At 35.4% G+C, this 22054-nt stretch overlaps 5 protein-coding genes across 5 annotated transcripts; 2 read left to right on the top strand and 3 right to left on the bottom strand.

Annotated features, from left to right (window-relative positions):
- The first annotated feature begins 1025 nt into the window (after window positions 1–1025).
- LOC9312850 (probable xyloglucan endotransglucosylase/hydrolase protein 27) lies at window positions 1026–3141 on the top strand. The gene is made up of 4 exons (XM_021024336.1): window positions 1026–1332; window positions 1410–1510; window positions 1629–1837; window positions 2440–3141. Exons 1-4 carry the CDS (start codon window positions 1149–1151, stop codon window positions 2945–2947), a joined length of 1002 nt encoding a protein of 333 aa, XP_020879995.1. The 5' UTR covers window positions 1026–1148; the 3' UTR covers window positions 2948–3141.
- A 583-nt stretch (window positions 3142–3724) lies between these two features.
- LOC9311164 (pentatricopeptide repeat-containing protein At2g01860) lies at window positions 3725–5801 on the top strand. Its single transcript, XM_021024335.1, has 2 exons — window positions 3725–4064; window positions 4186–5801. Exon 2 carries the CDS (start codon window positions 4215–4217, stop codon window positions 5673–5675), a length of 1461 nt encoding a protein of 486 aa, XP_020879994.1. The 5' UTR covers window positions 3725–4064; window positions 4186–4214; the 3' UTR covers window positions 5676–5801.
- On the bottom strand, window positions 5681–6476 carry LOC110228117. Its single transcript, XM_021024338.1, has one exon. The coding sequence runs from the start codon at window positions 6289–6291 to the stop codon at window positions 5797–5799; it is 495 nt and encodes a 164-aa protein (XP_020879997.1). The 5' UTR covers window positions 6292–6476; the 3' UTR covers window positions 5681–5796.
- Window positions 6477–6601: 125 nt separating this feature from the next.
- Window positions 6602–10901, bottom strand: LOC9311165 (purple acid phosphatase 7). Its single transcript, XM_021024337.1, has 7 exons — window positions 10483–10901; window positions 9036–9192; window positions 8851–8958; window positions 8624–8751; window positions 7254–7382; window positions 7047–7111; window positions 6602–6914 (listed from the first exon to the last, which is right to left on the bottom strand). The coding sequence occupies exons 1-7, from the start codon at window positions 10666–10668 to the stop codon at window positions 6704–6706; spliced, it is 984 nt and encodes a 327-aa protein (XP_020879996.1). The 5' UTR covers window positions 10669–10901; the 3' UTR covers window positions 6602–6703.
- A 427-nt stretch (window positions 10902–11328) lies between these two features.
- On the bottom strand, window positions 11329–14472 carry LOC9312851 (purple acid phosphatase 8). The gene is made up of 7 exons (XM_021026677.1): window positions 14198–14472; window positions 13144–13300; window positions 12889–12996; window positions 12274–12401; window positions 12008–12136; window positions 11815–11882; window positions 11329–11737 (listed from the first exon to the last, which is right to left on the bottom strand). Exons 1-7 carry the CDS (start codon window positions 14396–14398, stop codon window positions 11521–11523), a joined length of 1008 nt encoding a protein of 335 aa, XP_020882336.1. The 5' UTR covers window positions 14399–14472; the 3' UTR covers window positions 11329–11520.
- Window positions 14473–22054: the final 7582 nt, after the last annotated feature.

A 22054-nucleotide genomic window follows, 5' to 3' on the forward strand; every position in this document is an offset into this window, starting at 1 on the left:
AAAATGCTTCTTTTTCAAGTCCATTTTTCAAAAATGCTTTTTCTTTAAAATCTTATAAAAAAAACTCTTAAAAATATAAGATTTACCCAAATATGTATGTAACATTATTAAAACATACACAAACTACATTTCTATGTATCTAAAATCTTATAAATACTTTATAAATACCTTATAAATGCATTTTAAATACATTTAAAAACCTTTAAAATATCTTGTAAAACCTTTGAAAAACCTTAAAAATCCTTTAAAATAACTTGTAAAAACTTTAAAAACACCTTATAAAACCTTATAAATACTTGGATCGAGTCTTCAAGTAGTAGTTACAATCCATAAGTACCTTATAAACCTAATAAAACTTTATAAAAATTTCAGATTTAAAAAGGGGCATTTTTGAAAATGGACATTTAAAAGGGGCATTTTTGAAAAGGGACACACCAAAAGGGGCATTTCTAACAATTTCCCTTTTTTTATATATAAAAATGTGATTTAACATGCGTTTTATCCGTTATGTTTGGGTTTAGTCGGTTTCATTTGGTATTTGGTATAAAGTACGTATTTTTAAAAAAAATCGTAAATACGTATATTTTTAAGTGTTAAAAATGGCAAATTCGTAAGATTTTAGTAAAAATAACATTTTCAAAAAAAATTGATGAAAAAGAAAAAATCAACAATAATCCCTAAAATTATTTATCGCCGAATGAAATCCATTGAATACAACACTAAAAAGGAAACATATTAGGTAACATGATTTATTATAATTTTGCCATCTAAAATATGGTTTGCTTTAAATATCTATACTGCTGGACAATATAAAATTAACAAAATTTTGGAAACTAATACCCAATTATATCCATCAAATATAAAAATCAAAATCAAATTATTTGAGAATTCGTTAAAAGATCTTGTTGCCATGTAATGTCACCAATTCCGCGTATTAAAATAAATAATTAAGAAATAATCGAAACAAAAAATAATTTAAAATCGAAAATATAAACCACCCAAAAGACAGATGGAAACCATATTCACTCTCTCTTCTTCATTAGCCTTTCGTCTCCTTCTCCATCTCTCTCTCTCTCTCTCTCTCAAAACCTTCATAGCTTCTATACGCAAGCTCTTAACGCTCTCTCTCTTTCTCATAAAGCTCTTCAATGGAAACTTTGACTCGTTTATTGGTTTTCATGACTCTGTTTTCCGGTTTAGTTTCTGGATTTGCTCTGCAAAACCTTCCAATCACATCTTTTGAAGAAGGTTACACTCAACTTTTTGGTGATAAGAACTTGTTTGTTCATAAAGATGGCAAATCTGTCCGGTTAACACTCGATGAAAGAACCGGTACGGTTCTTTAATATTCCTCTCGTTTCTTGATCTTTAAATGTTTTCTCGGTTTAGTGATGTTTGGATTCTTGCAGGTTCTGGTTTTGTTTCAAATGATCTTTACTTGCATGGATTCTTCAGTGCTTCAATTAAATTACCTTCTGATTATTCAGCTGGTGTTGTTGTTGCCTTTTATGTAAGTAAAATCCCTAATTAAGGATCTTTTCTCATAAATATGATTAGTTTCTCTATTGATTTGGGTTTAGTATAAGTAATAATGATTTATTTTTTGTGGGTTGTTGTTATGAATTCAGATGTCAAATGGAGATATGTATGAGAAGAACCATGATGAGATAGATTTTGAATTTCTTGGTAACATTAGAGGAAAAGAATGGAGGATTCAGACAAACATTTACGGTAATGGAAGTACTCATTTAGGAAGAGAAGAGAGATATAATCTTTGGTTTGATCCAACTGAAGATTTTCATCAATACAGTATCCTCTGGTCTGATTCTCACATCATGTAAGTAACAAATCCTAATCTCTGTTTTGTTTCATTCAAGTTTTTAAAGGAGGTTAGGCTATTGACCCCATTTGTTTTAAAGCTTTATGGATTCAATAATATGATCTTCTATTTAAGGAAACCCAAGTGGGGTTTTAATGATGGGAGGATCTTTTTGTTGAAAAAATATGATTCAAATTCTTGGTGGGTATTAATTTTTTTTCCTTCTTGTGGAAAGTTTTGTGATGCTTGGGACATCATTTGCTTTTGGTTGTATTGTTCCTGTCAATTTCAAGTGTGTGTGAGCCCCTAAAATGGTTTACAGCTTTCGATTTTTGGCATCAACAATGACCCCATAGAGAGTATGTTTTTCCTTTGGGGGTCCAATTCACAAGTTGAGAATCTTTTACTTAGTTCATCAAAAGCTGGAAATTTTTATGCCAAAAATGTAATATTTCTAAGCTTATAATTTCAGGGTATTGATCAAAATCATAATTTTCTTTTTATCCAAAATTGGCATTAGTGACCCATACAAAATCTAACTTACCTTATGTTTTTCTCTTTAGCTAATTATGTTGTGGGTACTGATCAAGTTTGTGAAATTGTTCTTTTTGGTTATGCAGATTCTTTGTAGACAATGTTCCAATCAGAGAGGTCAAACGTACGGCGTCAATGGGTGGTGACTTTCCCTCAAAGCCGATGTCACTCTACACAACAATATGGGACGGTTCTAAATGGGCAACAAACGGTGGCAAGTACGGTGTAAACTACAAATATGCGCCTTACATTGCGCGGTTCTCTGATCTAGTCCTTCACGGCTGCCCCGTGGATCCTATTGAGCAGTTTCCGAGGTGTGATGAAGGAGCGGCTGTGGATATCCGTGCGGCACAGGAGATTACCCCATCGCAGAGGAAGAAAATGGATGTTTTCAGGCGGAAACACATGACTTATTCGTATTGCTATGATCGGACAAGGTACAAGGTTGCTTTATCGGAGTGTGTGGTGAATCCCGCAGAGGCTCAGAGGCTTAGGGTTTATGATCCGGTCACGTTTGGCGGAATCCCTAGGCGCCATCGCAATGGAAAGCACCGGAGCAAGAGAAGCCGGGTTGATGGAACAGAGTCGATATGATAACATATAGTCTATGGTGGTGTTTGGGTGAGATTTGGAGGGGTTCTATAATAAGTCCATATATTGGTTATTTATGATTCAGTGCATTTTCACAGTTAGAGGGGGGCATTTTTGTCATTTGTTGGTTGTATACGAATATAAAAAAGAAAATAATTAATTTTTTTATTTGAGAGATTTTCGAGTTTGAATACTTATATGATTAATTGTTTTTTTTTTTTTTTTTTTTTTTTTTTGTGAATACTGTCGTTTACGAATATTTGCGTTGTAATTTCAGCTGTCTTGGATATATTTAATCATATTTTTTTTGGCCTATTGATCGAATTTATATTTGTATTCAATTTGAGTACTTTATGTGAAGAAAGTTTTGTCTCTCTTGTACTTGTTTTATTCAATGGGTCCAACGAATATTGGTTTAATTTTGTGTGGTCATGTTCATGCACATATGCTACCATAGAAAGAAATTTTTATGTGATCACACATGGTACCTTTCGCATTCGAACCAATTTTGAGCTGAGTAAACAATTCATTTTAGCCTCCAAAAAATAAAAATAAAAAAACAATTTAGGTTTATTTCATTATTAACAAACTTTACGAACAAACAATTTATGTTTACACAAGCCAGATTCGCATTTTGAGTTTTGAATGGTTGGTTTGAGTTTAGACACAATGTAAATAAATATGCAAAAATCTTGAAAACAAAGAGGAAAATATTGAAAAAAAATTATGAAACAAACAATTTATTTTTATATACATATAGGTAGGAATTGGCAGATTTTTAGGGACCATCAAAGAGATAGACTTGTGAAAAACTAGACAAAATTGGCTTACCTCATTATCATTTGTGTTTAGTCGTTTTGAGGTTGACGTTTATTTGCTTTTTTGCCAGCTATTTTCCAACTGTATAACACTCTACTTGCTTCCAAAGGTTTATCCACAAAACTACTTTAAATAATTAACCGAAACAAATATCGAATCGGGTTGGGTCATTTCGGGTCGGGTTGATTGAATCCGGTAATTGAACCAAAAGAAAAAAAATATTTTTTTCTTCTTCTTCGTCCTCCTCGTGTGCTCTATCTCAAGCTCGCTGTTACACTATCGATTGATTCATCACAAGAAGGTGAGCTTTAGACTAATATAGCTCTATTCTTCATGGGGTTTCGTTTCTAGACCTAAAGTTTATTCCTTTTCTAAGGTTTGTGTTCGATTTCAAAACCCTAACTGTTCCCGTTTCGCTCTAGATTTGTCTAGATTTCGTGGTGTTTTAGGAATGATAGTGTATTGTCCTGTCTCTTGGTCACTTAGCTTCCACTTGAATCCTCAAACCAGGAGTCTCGGTAACATAGGAATAACAAGAGTCAACGCGAGTCAAAGGAATCACTTTAAGAAACTCACTAAGAATCTCCGTAATCCACGCCTAACCAAGCTTCCTCCTGATTTTGGTGTTAATTTGTTTCTGAGGAAACCCAAAATTGAACCAGTTGTGGATGATTATGATGCTGATAATGATGTGCAAGATCAAGAATCAGTGGATGATGATGCTGTTGTGTGGGAACCAGAAGAAATCGAGGCGATTTCGTCGCTTTTTCAGAAAAGGATTCCTCAAAAACCCGGTAAACCGATTCGAGTTAGGCCTTTACCACTTCCTCAACCTCACAAGTTACGACCTTTAGGTCTTCCAACTCCAAAGAAGAACATTAGATCAGCTGCATTGTCTTCTGTATCGAAGCAAGTGTATAAAGATCCAAGTTTTCTTATCGGTTTAGCTAGAGAGATTAAGAGCTTGCCTTCTTCTGATGCTGATGTCTCTCTTGTTCTCAATAAATGGGTTAGCTTCTTGCGTAAAGGGTCACTCTCTATGACGATTCGAGAATTGGGTCATATGGGTTTGCCCGAGAGAGCTTTACAGACATATCATTGGGCTGAGAAGCATTCTCATTTAGTCCCTGATAATCGGATTCTCGCATCCACTATTCAGGTTTTGGCCAAGCACCACGAGCTGAAATTGCTTAAGTTTGACAATAGTTTGGCTAGCAAGAACGTTATCGAAGCAATGATCAAGGGATGCATTGAAGGTGGATGGTTGAATCTAGCCCGGAAGCTTATACTGATCTCGAAGAGTAACAATCGAATACTCGACTCGAGTGTTTACGTGAAGATGATTCTGGAAATAGCTAAAAACCCTGACAAGTACCATCTTGTTGTTACTCTTCTCGAGGAACTGAAAGAAAGAGAAGATTTGAGATTGAGCCAACAGGATTGCACAGGTATTATGAAGATCTGTGTGAAACTGGGAGAATTTGAGCTCGTTGAATCTCTCTTTGACTGGTTTAAAGAATCAAACAGAGAACCAAGCGTTGTAATGTACACTACCATGATACATAGCAGGTATTCGGAACAGAAATATCGGGAGGCGATGAATGTGGTTTGGGAGATGGAGGAATCAAACTGTCTTCTTGATCTTCCAGCTTATAGAGTAGTCATTAAACTATTTGTAGCATTGGATGATTTGGGAAGAGCAATGAGGTATTACTCTAAACTCAAGGAAGCTGGATTCTTGCCAACGTATGATATTTATCGCGATATGATTAACGTTTATACCGCTTCTGGGCGATTGACAAAGTGTAAAGAGATATGTAAGGAAGTTGAAGATGCTGGATTGAGGTTAGATAAAGATACTTCATTTAGGTTGTTGCAGCTCGAAAAGCAAACAATGTCTCTTTTGCACTGAAGATAAAGCTCCAATTTTGTTTATACGATCAGTTCCATTGTGTTTTCTTTGGACATTTTAGCATTGAAAACAGTGAAGATGTAATATACAAGAATATACACTAATAATAACGTAAAGATTTCTACTGTTTGAAAGTGTTTTCAGGCAAAGATGAAAGTGGAAACTTGACAATGTCAGAATCAGACATAGCAACACTGTTTTCTTCTGGAACTGATTCTGGTCCATCCATGGATGGTTTTATCACTGTAATGAACAAAATGTTGTAGAACAAGGTAAGAGCTAAGAGAACAAAAGCTGAACTTGTGAGAAACGATCCGGAGATCTCAGGTGGTTCTTCAAACATGATTGGATCATTATTGGTTCTGACCACATCTGATGATGATGTCTTGATGATGATTCTTGGTTTTTCATCAGCTTGAGATTCGATTTGTTGATCAAGCTGTTTCAGAGCTTCTCTTGCTTTATCTCTATCAATTTCGAATCTCTCTGAAGAAGAAGAAGAAGAATCGTCTCTTTCAATGGCTTGGACAATACGCATCAAATGCCTCTTCTTCTTTGTCTTCATGATTCCTCCATGTACGTACCAATTAAGAGACTGTAAGACTAACACCACCATTTTCAGTTTCCTCTGTTTCTTCTGCTACACCACTCTCGAAGATGATAATTTTGTGTGTGTGGACATTGTTGATGGCAAAGATGTAGATAACTTGACTCCTTAGGGGTTTTTGATTATTTACACAAAATTGTATTATATCACCTGACATTCAAAATTGGGCCCTTTTGTAAAGTTGTAATATGATACTGATAATTCCAAGTATAAGGCTTGAAAGGCCCATTTTGGTCCAAAAAATGGTATGATATTTTATATCAAATATTTTTACAACTAGAAAACTATAAAATTTAATATTTTACAAGAGAAAATACTATGAATAACGGCTCACTCACACATATATTGTGTTCAGTATCATTACATCAATAAATTTGTTATAAATTTAATTTGTGTTCAACTGTTTTTAAAAAAATATTTTTTAGAGGAGAACAGATCTTTTGGACAATGAGGATTGGTGAAGAACATTGCCGGAAACATCATAGTAGATGAAGTTAGCTTGGGAGTGAGTGATGTGAAGAGACATGAAACCTTGCCCATCGTAATACAGTTTGAGTTCTTTGGGATCCCATGGCTGAATATCTCCTCTCCATGCCTTTGATCCTCCTCCACTTGTCAGAAATTGGGTTTCACTTCACAATTTCCAATAATATATCTTTAATTTACTTTCTCTTAACAAAAATGATAATAACTTTTCAAAGAAAACATTTAAACTCAACAAAATCTAAAACAAAACTGAAATTTGTTTATAAATATCGTTTTACCCGTCAGAACCAATGTGTTGCAAGCAGTGATCATGTCCATTTATGTACAAGTCCACTTTATTCTCCTTCAAATAATGAATGAAAGAAATCATGGAAACTATCATGATAAATTATATCAACGTAGGAAACAATAAGAAAAATTAACATGTTACCATTAAAAAAAAAAACATGTTAGCATAAAAATGATATTATGAATGGTTATTTTACCTCTAGAATTGGAAGAAGTTGATCTACGAGCTCTTGGGTCACACCGTGATGCCCTGCGGTTTTGATCCCGTGATGTCCCACGACAAATTTCCATGTAGCACGCGATTTTTTAATCTCTAAATCTAAATCCTGATATTTCAATAACATTAATTAGTAGAAAATATCAAAAGAAGATGGAGATTAATTCTGACAATTATGAAAGAAAATGTATTAGGTCATCTCCAAGGCAACGGTAAAACTGCATTTTGAAGTGATGCAGTCCACTTTTTCACTCAAACCCAACTGTAAATATTACACTATAATAGTGTGATTCCTTTATTTTGTACAGTTTTCCACTATATTTGGTGTGTTACTGTAGCAACAGTATTATGGGAAATTGTTAAAAATGCCCCTTTTGGTGTGCCCCTTTTCAAAAATGCCCCTTTTAGATGTCCATTTTCAAAATGCCCTTTTTTAAATCTGAAATTTTTATAAAGTTTTATTAGGTTTATAAGGTACTTATGGATGTAACTACTACTTGAAGACTTGATCCAAGTATTTATATGGTTTTATAAGGTGTTTTTAAAGGTTTTACAAGTTATTTTAAAGGATTTTTAAGGTTTTTCAAAGGTTTTACAAGATATTTTAAAGGTTTTTAAAGGTATTTAAAATGCATTTATAAGGTATTTATAAAGTATTTATAAGATTTTAGATACATAGAAATGTAGTTTGTGTATGTTTTAATAATATTACATACATATTTGGGTAAATCTTATATTTTTAAGAGCATTTTTTATAAAGTTTTAAAGAAGGAGTATTTTTGAAAAGTGGCATTGAAAAAGGGGCATTTTTGCAAAAGATTAACATTAATATAATATTAACATTAATAATATTAATAATATACTAATATTTATAATATTAATTTTTTTACATTAACATTATTATTTAGTTATAGTATACTAAATATGATTTGTCTTGTAATTTAATAATCTTACTAAATTTTGTAAGTAAATAAATAATGTATCAAAGCTATATATTTTTTTTTTATTATTTTGATAATATGCAATATAAATCAGTAGAAAATATTAAAACAACAACAAAAAAATTGATTGAAAATTACATAATAAAATTCAATTAACCATGGAAAACATAAACTTGTAAAATTAAAAGCTATTTTTGATATATCGATTGTAATTTTATATTAATTAATAAATTAAAAATATTACAAATAAAAGGCATCTTTAGTTTAATAATATAATAATAGAACATATTATTTTTAGTGTGATATTTAGTGTTATGGTTGGAGAAGGAAAATATTTTAGTGTTAAATCTATCCCAAATATAGTGTTATTTGTGTACCAAAATAGTGTTATGGTTGGAGATGCCCTTACATGTAAGAGGTTTGAGATGTATTTATTTCTAGGTAAGACAGTGCTCCAATCATAAGTGTGATCTTCTGGATCAGTGAAGTATTTTTCTACAAATGGATTTGTGTCCACGAAGAAAAACTCCACCATTCCTATAGCCACGCAAAAAAAAAAATTCACTTATTCAAACTTTTATTTAGTTATATGATACTTTTACTTCTTTTTTTTTTTTTAAATATTTGTAAATCTACCTGAGGATAAGACAAAAGATCTGCGACAAAACCATCTCCAATCTTTTTGGGTGAGAACTTGACTTAGTTGGGCTTCAACATTTCCTCTGTAATCATGGTTACCCAAAACTGCAATAACATTTGAGTGTTTAATCTCACACGTTAGCTAGTTAGGTATAGAAATTGATTAGAACAAAGTAAATTACCTGAATACCACTGTTTTTGGAGACTAGGATGAGTGTAGATATGAGAGAAAGAGGCTTCAAAGGAAGTATCATTGTCTCCTTTTAATCCGTCGTCGTAGAAATTATCTCCTACTGATATCACAAAATCTATGTCTAATTGCTCTCCCACAATTCCCATCTGTCAGTTTTCCAAATTTTCAATTTTAATTATTACATAAACAATTTTTTCTATTAGAACAGATTTGTATCATGTTGAGATTTTTTAAGTCGATAGTATATGGGCAAAATAATATTTTAAAATTGATATTTGAAAAATATACATATATACTCTGTTGCCAAACAAAAATGAATGTTAGTCAATTTTTTTTTTAATATAAAAAATAGTGTTTTCATAATTGAAACAAAAGAAAAAAATTATGAAAACATAATTTTTTTTATTAGGAATATGCTTTCTAATAAGCGTATCAATTTTGTCAATTACAAGAATACTTTCACGAATATGCCTTTCAATGAATGTCTACATATTGCGTAGAATGAGTGACTTCCTACAAGAAAGATAATGGACGCAACATATACGACTATTTACTGATATATTTTTTTTTTGATAACCCAGTATCCAGACCACACAGTGATCTGACTAGTTCACTGGGCCTAAGCCTACGTCACAGGGATTTTTAAGCCTCCACTTAAAGGCCCCCTGATAAACTGGTGGTCTGGGGCGCCTAAGCAAGTCCGCATGTAAATTCCCAGGTAGCCACAGGAGTGAGAGAGCGAAACTGCGTCTGGGGAGGATCAATCCCTGGCCTAGACCAACAGGGCGATCCTTCCAACCAAACGAGAACTACTCGCCCACCACCATGTGGTTATTTTACTGATATATTAATAGATTGATGCTTATATTTTCATACATAATTAAGTGTTTCAACTTTCAACACTATATAGAAAAGAAAAACAAATAACCAGATTAAATTACGTACATTTTTCCACCAAAAACTCAAACATAATCATTTGGGTTGTATAATATATATAAACTAATAAACACATATATCTAATATATAATACATGTATAGTTTTATCCTACGAACCAAACACCTATGAACATTTATTAATCATCAATTATCTTTCTTATTTGAAATTTGAAATTTCTTTTAATCTAATTAATACATTTTCTTAGATATCCGACTTTAGCTTTAGCGGTATAATTAGTGTTCATTATTCTATATTGTTGCCTTGAACACATATATAATTGCCACTAAGTTATTCGAACGAATTATACCGAAAGTATAAATCTTTTCTACGAATTTTTTAATCAGTTGTATGCATCATACATATTTACAGATGTAAACAACTAATCTACATATTTTAGTTAAATCTTGCATACGTTATATATATTTTATTTGAATGAATGTGAAATTATATTCAATCAAAATGCATATCTTATATTGAAAAAGTAATTAATATTAGTCACCTGATGTGCAACGAGAGATTGATTAAACTCTCCTTTGCGTCCCCAATCTCCAACGACCAGAAAACTCAGAGAGCCATCAGATTTTGTCACCGGATGTTCCAACCTTTCAAGCTCCGACAAAGCACCACTGATGAAGAAGATGCATAGAAACATCAAAATCACACTAAAACATACGTAAATCTTCATTTTCTTCTTACTTATTTTATCTGGTATTAGACAAGAAAAAAAAAAACGATGCCTATATAAAGAGAGATAGAGATGCCTTGGTAGCAATTAATATAGATGGATCCGTAAGAATAACATGGTCGATAAAATATTCAAGGATGCTTTTTTCCGGTCGACACAGTTGAAGGAAAATATAATCATTTTACTAAATTAATTAAGAAGACTTTACAGCTTTTTGTTTTGTAATCAAATAGTAGTATATCTTTTGTCCAATGTATGGGCAATGCTGCGTGTTACTTACACGTTTAGGTCAAGGGATTTTTCTTCCTGTTTTTTTTTTTTTTTTTCTATTTCTTTCCTACTTTACTTCCTAATTAAAATATAAATGACTAATATTAATATTCCTGGGATATTTGATTCATAAATATATCTGTATAAGTTTTGTATTAAATTAGTAAAAAATCAATTATTTGTATTATATTATAAAGAGAACTATTAAGGATTTCTTTCTTTATATGAAATAAGCAAAAATATTTATTTTGGATATCTATGTATATAGTGGAATATGATGGTAATGAATTATATACAAAGTGTAATGTGAACACGAGAATCATGCGTAGTGTCACTTTCTTTATCTTTGAGCTTCTATTTAGGATATTTTTAATTATAAGTAAACGAATCAAAACCAAATCATGAGAGTTCTATATGTCTCCATGTATTAAAATACCAAATCTCAAACTTTAAGAGTTCGAAAATAATCACACAACATTAAAAAATGTTAAGTCACATGAAACATCAACATAATAAACAATGAACTACTAATAGAAATAGTTTTGTCTTTAACTCTTAACTTCTTTTTTGTCTGACCATCGATCAGATATCGGAATAAACCCCCTTCTTACAAGTGCTCCATCGATGTAAAATACGACCAAAACCATCATAAAAAACGACGCGTAGTTCGGCTTCGGATGTGTAAACCGACATGAATCCTTGTCCATCATAGTAAAACCTCATCTCTTGTGGGTTCCAATCATTCATATCTCCTTTCCACGCCTTAGATCCACCGCCACTTGTCATAAATTGTATTCCACTATAAACAAGCATTTCCTTTACGTTACAAATCCATAATTAATCGATTAATAAATTATACGAACTTATTGTAATCACCTGTTGATGCTGCTTATGTGCTCTAAGCAATGATCATGCCCGTTTATATAGAGATCCACTTCATTAGCCTACATATCAAGAAAAACTAATTAAATTGTTTTTTTCTTCATTATTAGTATTGCATAATTTAGTAGTTTATTATAAACTACTAAATTAAACATTATATTAAACAGTTTATATAATAATAAAAAACCTCGAGGATAGGTAAAAGTTGTTTATCAAGCTCTATGGTTATGCCGTGGTGACCTGCACTTTTGATCGTGTGATGGCCTACCACTATTTTCCATTTAGCCATTGATTCTTGCAATGCCACATCGACATCCTGTATATTGTTATATATCAACGAATTAGGTCAATGATAATCACAAGCCAAATGTTTAACTATTTTATACTCATATAAATTTTCGATGAATTTGATAATATAACTAGCTTATGGTAGAGTAAGAAAAAAAAGGTTACCATTAAGAGATTGTTAAGATATTTATTTCTTGGTAATACGCCTCTCCAATCATATACATGGTCTTTTGGTTCATCAAAATATTTATCTACGAACGGTGTTGTGTCCACAAAGAAAATATCGACAATCTCTACAAAAGAAAATGTTGATTAAAGAGAAGTTTTATTAATGTTCAAAAAAGCGTTAGATGCTAAGCAAACGGTGACCCAGTGCTTAGCGCCTAGAACGCCTAAACGGGGCTTAGGTGGCAGTTTAGATGTTATAACATAAAACATTATAAATATGATATTATATATAAAATATCTATATAAAAAAAACTAAAAATATGAAATCGTAAACAAAAATTTGACAAAACATTTACTTATATCTATATTAAATAATATATAAATATTTATAACTATATATATATATAGAAAACTTAATTGGAAATTGAAAAAATATATTAAACAAGATCTATGTAATTTTAGGCGGTCAAGGTGGTCATCTAGGCATCTCATGAGAGCCTAGCGCCTAGTCAGGGTCTAAGCGACCGCCTATACCGCTTTTTAGAACAATACATTATAATAAAAATGATATCATCAACTTCTGTTCTTGGTAATTTTTAGTTTTTTACTTACCGGCGTCAACAACATAAGATCTTAAACAAATCCATCGGCAGTCCAAATCCCTGAGAATGGGGCTGAGTTGCGCATAGACATTACCTCTATAATCATGATTTCCTAATACTGCGAGGGAAATTAAATGAAAATCTACCCATTAGTAGATATAAAATGTTAATTGAAAAAGTAATATAAATATAAATTTTTTTGACAGTCAAATAACTTTTTCTTTGTAACTGATTAGAGTATAAATATAACTAATAATTTACTTACCATTATACCATGGTTTTTGTAAGCTAGATGCTGTGTAAATATTGGTAAACGAATCTTGAAATTGAGAATCATATGGACTGATTATTCCGTCATCATAAAAGTTATCTCCAGTCGAAATGAGGAAATCAACATTTAAATCCTTCCCTATTTTCCCCATCTGAATGCAAAAAAATTATAGTCGATAATTAGTAGAGTAATTTAATTAAGAACAAAAAAAAAATCAATCTTATTAAAAAATTATGTATGATTATAAGAGAGCATTATATAGAAAACAAATGGTAAAGAAACAAAACAAAATTGCAAAAAATTTTGGTCGTTTTTAGAAATCTCTAGAAGCGACAAACTTATCCATTTCACTACAAACTAAAACAAAATAATACTACTAATAATAATAATAAATTCTCCAATCAATGTCTTCCTTAATCAAAAGCATTTACTTGTAGATTATAGAAGCAACCAAAATTAAAATGATAACGTAGAATTGCAACACTGATGGACAGCCTTAATTCAGATAACTAGTTCCACGTAAGTTACGTAACGAACTAAAGATTATGTATGCAACTTCACCTTCACGGCTCCTTAATTAACAATGAAATATGCCTCAGATATTATCATCCACTCACTCATTATTATAAGTATATTCAGATATTATACAAGTAATTAATACAACTCGAAACAACTTTTTATCAGGCGATACTTAGTGCAATTTTATTACTATTGTTATTGGGTACTTACTACATTAATAGCTAATTAGTAATTTACTCAAACGATGTATTCGCCGTCAAGATAACGCTTCTCGGTTTTTTTTCTACTACAATAAACTAAAATATGATTTTTCTTATATCATTTTCGTCTTCTCGCTTGAGCTCTATCACATATTTTCTAACCACACCATCAAAAAGAACTTGAAATTAGCTTAATTACAGATAAGGAATAAATTGTGATATTTGAAAAAAAAAAAACAGGGTCATATCTACATAAACACACACACACACACACACATATATATATATATATATATATATATATATTTTACACACACATATATATGTACCTGAAGAGCTACTTGGGACTGGTTATAAGAACCTCTTCTTCCCCAGTCGCCGACGACGAGAAAACTGAGTGTACCATCGGGTTTTAGTGGTTGGACGAACCGTGGTAGCTCCGCCGTTGAATTACAGGCGGATAATATAAAAATTAGACAGAAAATAGAAAATATGAATTTGATAGGCTTAACATCTCTCAAGCTATCCATTGAGAGACTTTGGAAAAAAAAATGTAAGAGGTGATGGACCTGAACCTGATGGTGGGTTTTCGTGTGGCTTTGTTTATTTGCATAAAAATAACATTTTTATTACCATATATATTAACAAGGAAAAAAAAAAGTTGACCTGATTTATTCGAAAGTGGTTTTTTTTTTCTTTGCTAATTCCCATTGTACGACTTGTTACTTAATAATTAAATATTTATTCACAAAAACTTTCAATCATATTTTTTTTGTTGTCATAAACCTTTGTAGCGCAATGAGTATTATCAGCTGGAATTGCCAAGGTTTGGGACGGTCTCAAGACTTGGCTTTTCCCTGCCTCAAGAAAATGCGTAAAAAGTATTTTTCTGAGATGCTCTTTTTTATGGAAACTATGAATAGTAGGGATTCAGTGGTTGATTTGCAGTGTTGTTTAGGGTATGACAGAGTGTATTCAGTGGAGCCGATTGGCAAGTGTGGTGGATTAACAGTTTTTTGGAAGTCAAGTGTGAAGGTTGATATCAAGTTTGCTGACAAGAACTTGGTGGATATGCAGGTTCAATTTGGAGATGCAAATTTCTTTTTGTCTTGTGTGTATGGTGATCCAGATTTCAAGAAAAGAAAGGTGGTATGGGAGAGAATTAGTAGGATTGGAGTTGGAAGGCGTGAGAGATGGTGTATGATAGGTGATTTCAACGATATTTGCATAATGGAGAGAAAATTGGGGGCCCTAGAAGATGCGAGTCTTATTTCAAGCCCTTTAAGGATCTCTTAGACCTTTGTCAGATGGTTGAATTACCGAGTAATGGAAATATTTTCACCTGGGCTGGAAGGAGATATGATTTATGGATTCAAAGTCGACTTGATAGGGCTTTTGGGAATAAGGAGTGGTTTAAAGAATTCCCTTCTTCTAATCAGAGATTTTTAGACTTGCGTGGTTCTGACCACAGACCTGTCCTTCTCAATCTGATGACTTCTCAGGATTCGTATAAAGGGCAATTCAGATTTGATAGGAGATTTCTTCACAAACCAAGAGTTGAAGAGTCAATCATTCAGGCGTGGTCTTCTAGGGCTGGTGATCAAAGTTTTGGATTATCTGAAAGATTAAGAGCTTGCAGGAAAGCTCTAAGTGGTTGGAAGAGGGACAAAAATTTGAATTCGAAGGAGAACATTCATAAAATTGAAAGGGCCTTAGAGGAGGAACAATCTGCTTTGTCTCCAAGGTTCTCTCAGATTTTGTTTTTTGAAGAAAGATCTTGCTAGGGCTTATTGGGAGGAGGAACTGTATTGGAGACAAAAGAGTAGAAAGAAGTGGATGTTTTGTGGGGACCAAAATTCAAAAATTTCCCATGATTCAGTGAATAGAACCAGGGGAAATAACAGGATTGAGATGTTGTTGGATATTAATGGGAATGAACATTTTTCTGAAGGAGCCAAAGGTGAGATTGCTTCTGCTTACTTTGTGGATCTCTTCAAGTCCTCTAATCCCCAAAGCTTCAGCACCTGGTTTCAAGGATTTCAGCCAAAGGTCTCTAACCAAATGAATGAAAGATTAATAAGAGAGGTATCTCCTGATGAAATTAAGGAAGCTGTTTTCTCCATTAATGTTGAGAGCTCTCCAGGGGCAGACGGTATGTCGGGTTTTTTTTCAGCATTATTGGGCAACTGTTGGTCCACATGTGATTGCTGAAGTGCAACGGGTTTGTGAGTCTGGAGTGTTACCGGCTGAGTGGAATTACACACACCTGTGTCTTATTCCAAAGATTCCAAATCCTTCCTCTATGTCTGATCTAAGAACTATAAGTCTATGCTCTGTTCTGTATAAGATTGTCTCTAATGTGTTGGTGAAAAGGATGCAGCCCCTTCTTTCTGAGTTGGTTTCAGAGACGCAGTCGGCTTTTGTCTCAGAGAGACTGATTTCTGATAATATTTTGGTGGCGCATGAGCTGGTTCATAATCTTCATTCTAATGCCAAATTTTCTGATGAGTTTATGGCAGTGAAGACGGATATGTCTAAAGCCTATGACAAATTGGAATGGAGTTACATAAGGGCTCTCCTCTCAGCTCTAGGATTTCATCAAAAGTGGGTAGATTGGATGATGATGTGTATAACTTCGGTTACTTATGCGGTCTTAATCAATAACAAACCTTTTGGGAGAATTAGACCTGAGAGAGGTTTGAGACAAGGTGACCCCTTATCACCTTTCCTATTCGTCCTTTGCACTGAAGGTTTGACTCACCTCCTCAATAATGCTCAACAGGAAGGTCTTTTAAATGGTATGTAATTCTCTGAAGATGGTCATGTTATTCACCACCTATTGTTTGCGGATGACTCTTTGTTTATTTGCAAGGCCAATAGAGTTCAGGCTCAAGTTCTATAGAGAATTTTGGGAGCATATGGGGCAGCTACAGGGCAGACAATAAATTTGTCAAAGTCTTCCATCACTTTTGGATCCAAAGTTGGGATTTTCGTAAAGAATGATATACAATGGAGGTTGGGGATTTTGTCAGAAGGTGGGGCTGGGACGTACTTGGGACTTCCAGAATGTTTTAGTAGTTTTAAGGTTGAAATGCTCGGTTTCATTAAAGATAGGTTGAAGAGTAAACTGTCCAGCTGGTTCCTGAAATCTTTATCTCAAGGGGGAAAAGAAATTATGCTTAAAGCAGTGGCGATGGCGATGCCAGTTTTTGCTATGTCATGTTTTAAGCTACCAAAGTCGACTTGTGCAAACTTATCTAGTGCAATGGCTGACTTTTGGTGGAACTCATGTGAACATTCTAGAAAGATTCATTGGTTGAGTTGGGAGAAGATGGGTCTACCTAAGCACCAGGGCGGGTTAGGATTCAGAGACATAGCTTTGTTTAATCAGGCTTTGCTGGCGAAACAGGCCTGAAGACTATTACAGAATCCTAACTGCCTTTTCTCTAAGCTGATTAAAAGCAGGTATTTTCCTCAAGGTGAGTTTTTGGACAGCTGCATTGGAACTAGACCATCCTATGGCTGGAGGAGTATTATGCATGGTAGAGAGTTATTAATGCATGGGCTGAGAAAGAGAGTGGGCATTGGAGAGAGCATCAATGTTTGGTCTGACTATTGGCTTGATGATAATGGGCTGAGGGCTCCCTGGTTTAAAAATCCAATCATTAACATTGATTTGATGCCAGAAGAAGAGACTGGGATTTAGATAAGCTTGAGGAGCATTTCTATCCGGCTGATGTGGAATTGATAAGAGCAAATAGACCGGTGGTGTCAGTGAATGATTTCTGGATTTGGAAACACAATAGGAGTGGGGATTACTCAGTGAAATCGGGTTACTGGTTGGCTACTCAAATTTACAAACTTGAAGTCATTGCAGCAGCGACTCAGCAGCCCTCAATTAATGAGCTAAAAATTCAGGTTTGGAAACTCAAAACTGAGCCAAAAATAAAAGCCTTTTTGTGGAAGGTTTTGAGTGGTGATGTGCCAGTTATGGACCTTTTGTCTCTTAGGGGTATGAAAGTTGATGATAGATGTCAGACTTGTGGACTGGGTGGTGAATCTATACATCATGTTCTGTTTGGTTGTGCTGCCTCTAGACAGATTTGGGCCATGTCGGATTCCCCATCTCCTCTTTTGGGTTTCGAAGAGAGGTCCATCTATTCCAATATTGATCATTTTTTGATGAATAAAGACAACCTAAGTTGGCCTATTGAACTGAGAAAGAGTTTTCCATGGATCATTTGGAGATTGTGGAAAAATAGGAACATTTTGTTTTTTGAAGGGAAATGTTTTTCGGCTGTGGAGACTATCAAAAAGGTTAAGGAGGATGTTCAGGACTGGTTTGCTGCTCAAGAGACTGAGGCTGAGAGGAGTCTTGATCCTTCTAGGGTCCCTCAATCAATTGGAAATATTCCGGGATCATTCCCTTCTTTATTAGGCCTCCTCCGGCTCTGTGGGTAAAGTGTAACATTGGATTATCGTGGTCTAGGAGGAATTTTTTGGCAGGGGTTTCTTGGGTTCTGAGAGATGAGATGGGAGTAGTATTGATGCATAGTCGCCGTGCCTTTGGTAACATCAGATCAAGAAAAGAAGCACATTTTCTTTGTCTTGTTTGGGCGGTTGAAAGCATGATTAGTCATAGAGTTTGCAAGGTTCTTTTTGCTGTTGAGGATGGGTTTCTTTTTGGTGTTGTTAACAGGCCTCAAGCTTGGCCATCTTTCAGATTCCAATCCGGAGAAATTCTTTCTCTGCTAAGGTCTTTTGAGGAGTGGAAATTAATGGTGGAAGCAACAACAGCAAACAGAGGGGCTAATATGATTGCTCAAAGTGTCACTTTGGAGTGCAGGTTGCAATCATACGTAGCCCTCAGCTTTCTTTTTTGGTTGTGGGATGTTTTTAATGAAGAGATGACTGCTCATGACTCCTCGGGTGCTTAATTAGGTTTCTTAGTAGATCGTTTTTTGTGGAGCACTATTTTTTTGTAAAGTCCCTGGTTTTCTTTGGATTACAGGGTTAGGCCTTCTAGTTTAGATTGGTGATCTATCATAGGCTCTATTTTTTGGAGGTTTTTCTCAAATCTGATATAACTTTTCGTCCCCTTTAAAATGAAATATAATCAGTTGCCAAAAAAAAAAAACCTTTGTAGCGAAAAAAATATTTGTGGTAGAACCGTTCATATCCAAGTAGTTAAAATTTTGAAAAGGGGCTGTGGATGTCGGATTCACACACTCAAGTATTTTATTAAGTAGGAAAGATTATTCTTGAGGGACAAAAATGAATATGAAAGAACTTATAAATTGCTACGAAAATTACTATAGTATTTCTATCTTCAGAGGAAGATCCCTTTACATGGCCATTGGCCTTTATATTTATACATAGAGAATCGTCATTAAAAATGAATAATTAAGTACAATTATTCCTTCTTAAATGTGTCCGTTTTGATTCCTTGTCTTTAATGCTCAACGTTTGAATTTGAGTTGACTCTGATCTTCGTGGGCCTCGCCTTTTTGGCCCAAGTGTCCTTGAACCGACTTACCCGTGTCTTCTACGCCGAACTCATGTCACAGCGCCGTCACTCCGGATTCTCGAAGTGGTGACAATCACTTCGACCGTTCCTTCGGCTCATGGGTCCAATGGGCTTCATCCTTTATGGGCCATTATCTTGACTACGTGGCAATCTTTGGTTGGTCTCGTACTCCTGGTGCGGGATCCGACACCAACATTAGCCCCCCAAGTTCTTCGAAGTGCTATTCTAATTCGGAGGACTTTAAATGCTCAAGTGGCCAAAGATTGCGCTCGAGAATCTTTCTGATTTCCCGCCGAAAATCTCATCACTCCTTTAATTTCGGCACTAGCTATTTTTAACCGTGTGACATCTGTCATCATTATGACCGTATATTGATTAATTACTATTAAAACGGGAAAAAACCTTCCCACTTCCCACACAACTTCCGAGGCGGTTTCATCATTAGCTTGAGGTAACTTCTTTTCACCATTACTCTCTTCATTTACTTTTGTGCTTTAATCAAAACCTCTCTCTACTTTTCTTCACAAAACCCTTCCTCGCCGGATCTTGAATTTTTCATTTTTCTCCGATGAATTCCGATTCTGAGAGACCTGAATCTCCTTCTTACGATGAGAGGCGCTCTAGTAATGATGAATGCACTCGTCCTAACGATATTGCCGGTCCTCATTACAAATCCACCTGCACTCTTCAGTCCCTTGAGCGATTAAAGGGGCTCTGTCAAATTCCTCCTGGAATCATAGCGGAGGCGCAAATAGCCGACCCTACGGAATCCCCGGAGAACCACCGTATCGGCTACTTTTGTGTTTACGAAATTTACTTCAACGGCTGCGGATTGACCTTCCCCCTTCCTGAAGCCCTAGTTCGATTCTTGGCGGCTCTCGAGATCGCTTTACCTCAATTAACCCCCAATCTCCTCCGAACCATCCTTGGGATTATAACCGTTGCGGCGGAGGCTGGCTACGTCATTGGAGTCCCCGAGCTGAATGAACTCCTAAGCGTAAGGAGTTCATCAAAGAAAACTGGGTACTTCTCGGCGTATCCAAATGCCAATAGAAACGTCATCTCGCACCTCCCGAACAAGGATGAGAACTGGCACCATCCTTGGTTTCTGATTAAGAAAACTCCTGCTTCGATTGGGAATCTTTCCGATGTACTCCCATCGAAGTGGTCTGCGAAATCTGGTAGAGACTAGGTCGTATACTCCTTTATTGTTCTTTATTATTTTTTTACTGACCAAATTCGTTGTTTCATTTCGCAGCTCTCATCGCTTCAACTCTCCCGACTGAAGAATTTGTCAAGTTCTTCAAAACAATCCTTGAAGGGGAAACCCTTTGGAATTCTTTCACCCTCGACCGGTTTGTCGAGGCCAACCGGAAACTCAGGATGAGTCCTCCCAATCTACTTCATCGTCTTCCGCCTCCTCCCTCAACTCAGGGAATGTCAGCTCGGGCCCTCGCTGCCCAGCGTAAGAAACTCTCCAAGCCGATAGCAGAGGCTTGTGATGAAAACAAGGCGTTCCTTGCGGCCGCCATCGACAAAAAAGATTACAGCAGGACCCTGCTGGTTGATGACAACAGCTCCGAGGGAGCCAGATCCGTTGCTGCTTATAGGTTAACACCTCGTCACGAACGCCGCAACGAAGGTTCTCCTCGGAGAGATCGGTCTCCTCGTCGTGATTCTCCTCGTCCTCCCTGAGACGATTTCAGCAACGAACCACTTAAGAATTTGGTTCGTAAAAAGAGGGACAAGTCGTCCCGTGATGACTCGTCTCCGCGAAGGGAGAAATCAAGGGCCCGGACTGACCGTTCACCTCGATCATCCCCTCCTACTGAACCAATGGGTCCTCCCTGACCTGTTGACATGTCTTCTTCTTCCCAGCCCGTCAGTGAAAAGACTGCTCGGAGTGCATCCCCTAAAAGTGGAGATTCTGAATCTCGAGATGCTTCCTCGAGGTTGAAGCCTGCTCTTGTCCCTCAAGTCAAATCGCTTTCAGGTTTGGTGACTTACACATACTTAAACTTTTTGTCTCTATTAAAATTCCAACTTTTACAATTCTTCCTTCTTCGCAGCTATGGAGAAAGAAGGCAGCGTCTTCCGATGCTTCAAGACCCGATCGGGTTCGATATTGCCAGATTTCAACAAATGGCGCCCTGCGATTCGTGAACGCTATTTGCTTCACGCTTATCACTCATCTCGGGTTAATTCCGTTTTTTTTTTTTTTGTTGTTTTTTTTTTTATGTATTGCCATTCTTCAAACTGACTCGCCATCCCGGGTTTATAATGCCAGGCTCATAGCGAACTTAATGATATGATCGAACATTATGAAGGGTTGGTCATTGGACGGGAGAAGGAGATCGACATGTGGAAGAAGAAATTCTCAGCTCTTGAGGCTGAACTCAATTCTTCTGCTGGCTCCAAGCACGATCTGGAGGACAAGGTCGACAGGTTAACATCCGAGCTGGCGCAGGTAAAGGGGGAGCTGCAAGACTACTACGACCGGAATTACAAACTCCAGGACGAACTTTCTGGTGTTCAGGGTAGACTTCATGAATCCGAATCAATCGCCGATACCCTGAACAACCAACTTATCGAGCTTGACGCGAAGTACAAGGCGCTAGCCAAGTTGCGTGATTCTGAGTTGGCAAGGTCGGCATCGAAG

The sequence above is a fragment of the Arabidopsis lyrata genome (assembly GCF_000004255.2).
Source record: "Arabidopsis lyrata subsp. lyrata unplaced genomic scaffold ARALYscaffold_5, whole genome shotgun sequence".
NCBI classification, from domain to species: Eukaryota; Viridiplantae; Streptophyta; class Magnoliopsida; order Brassicales; family Brassicaceae; genus Arabidopsis; species Arabidopsis lyrata.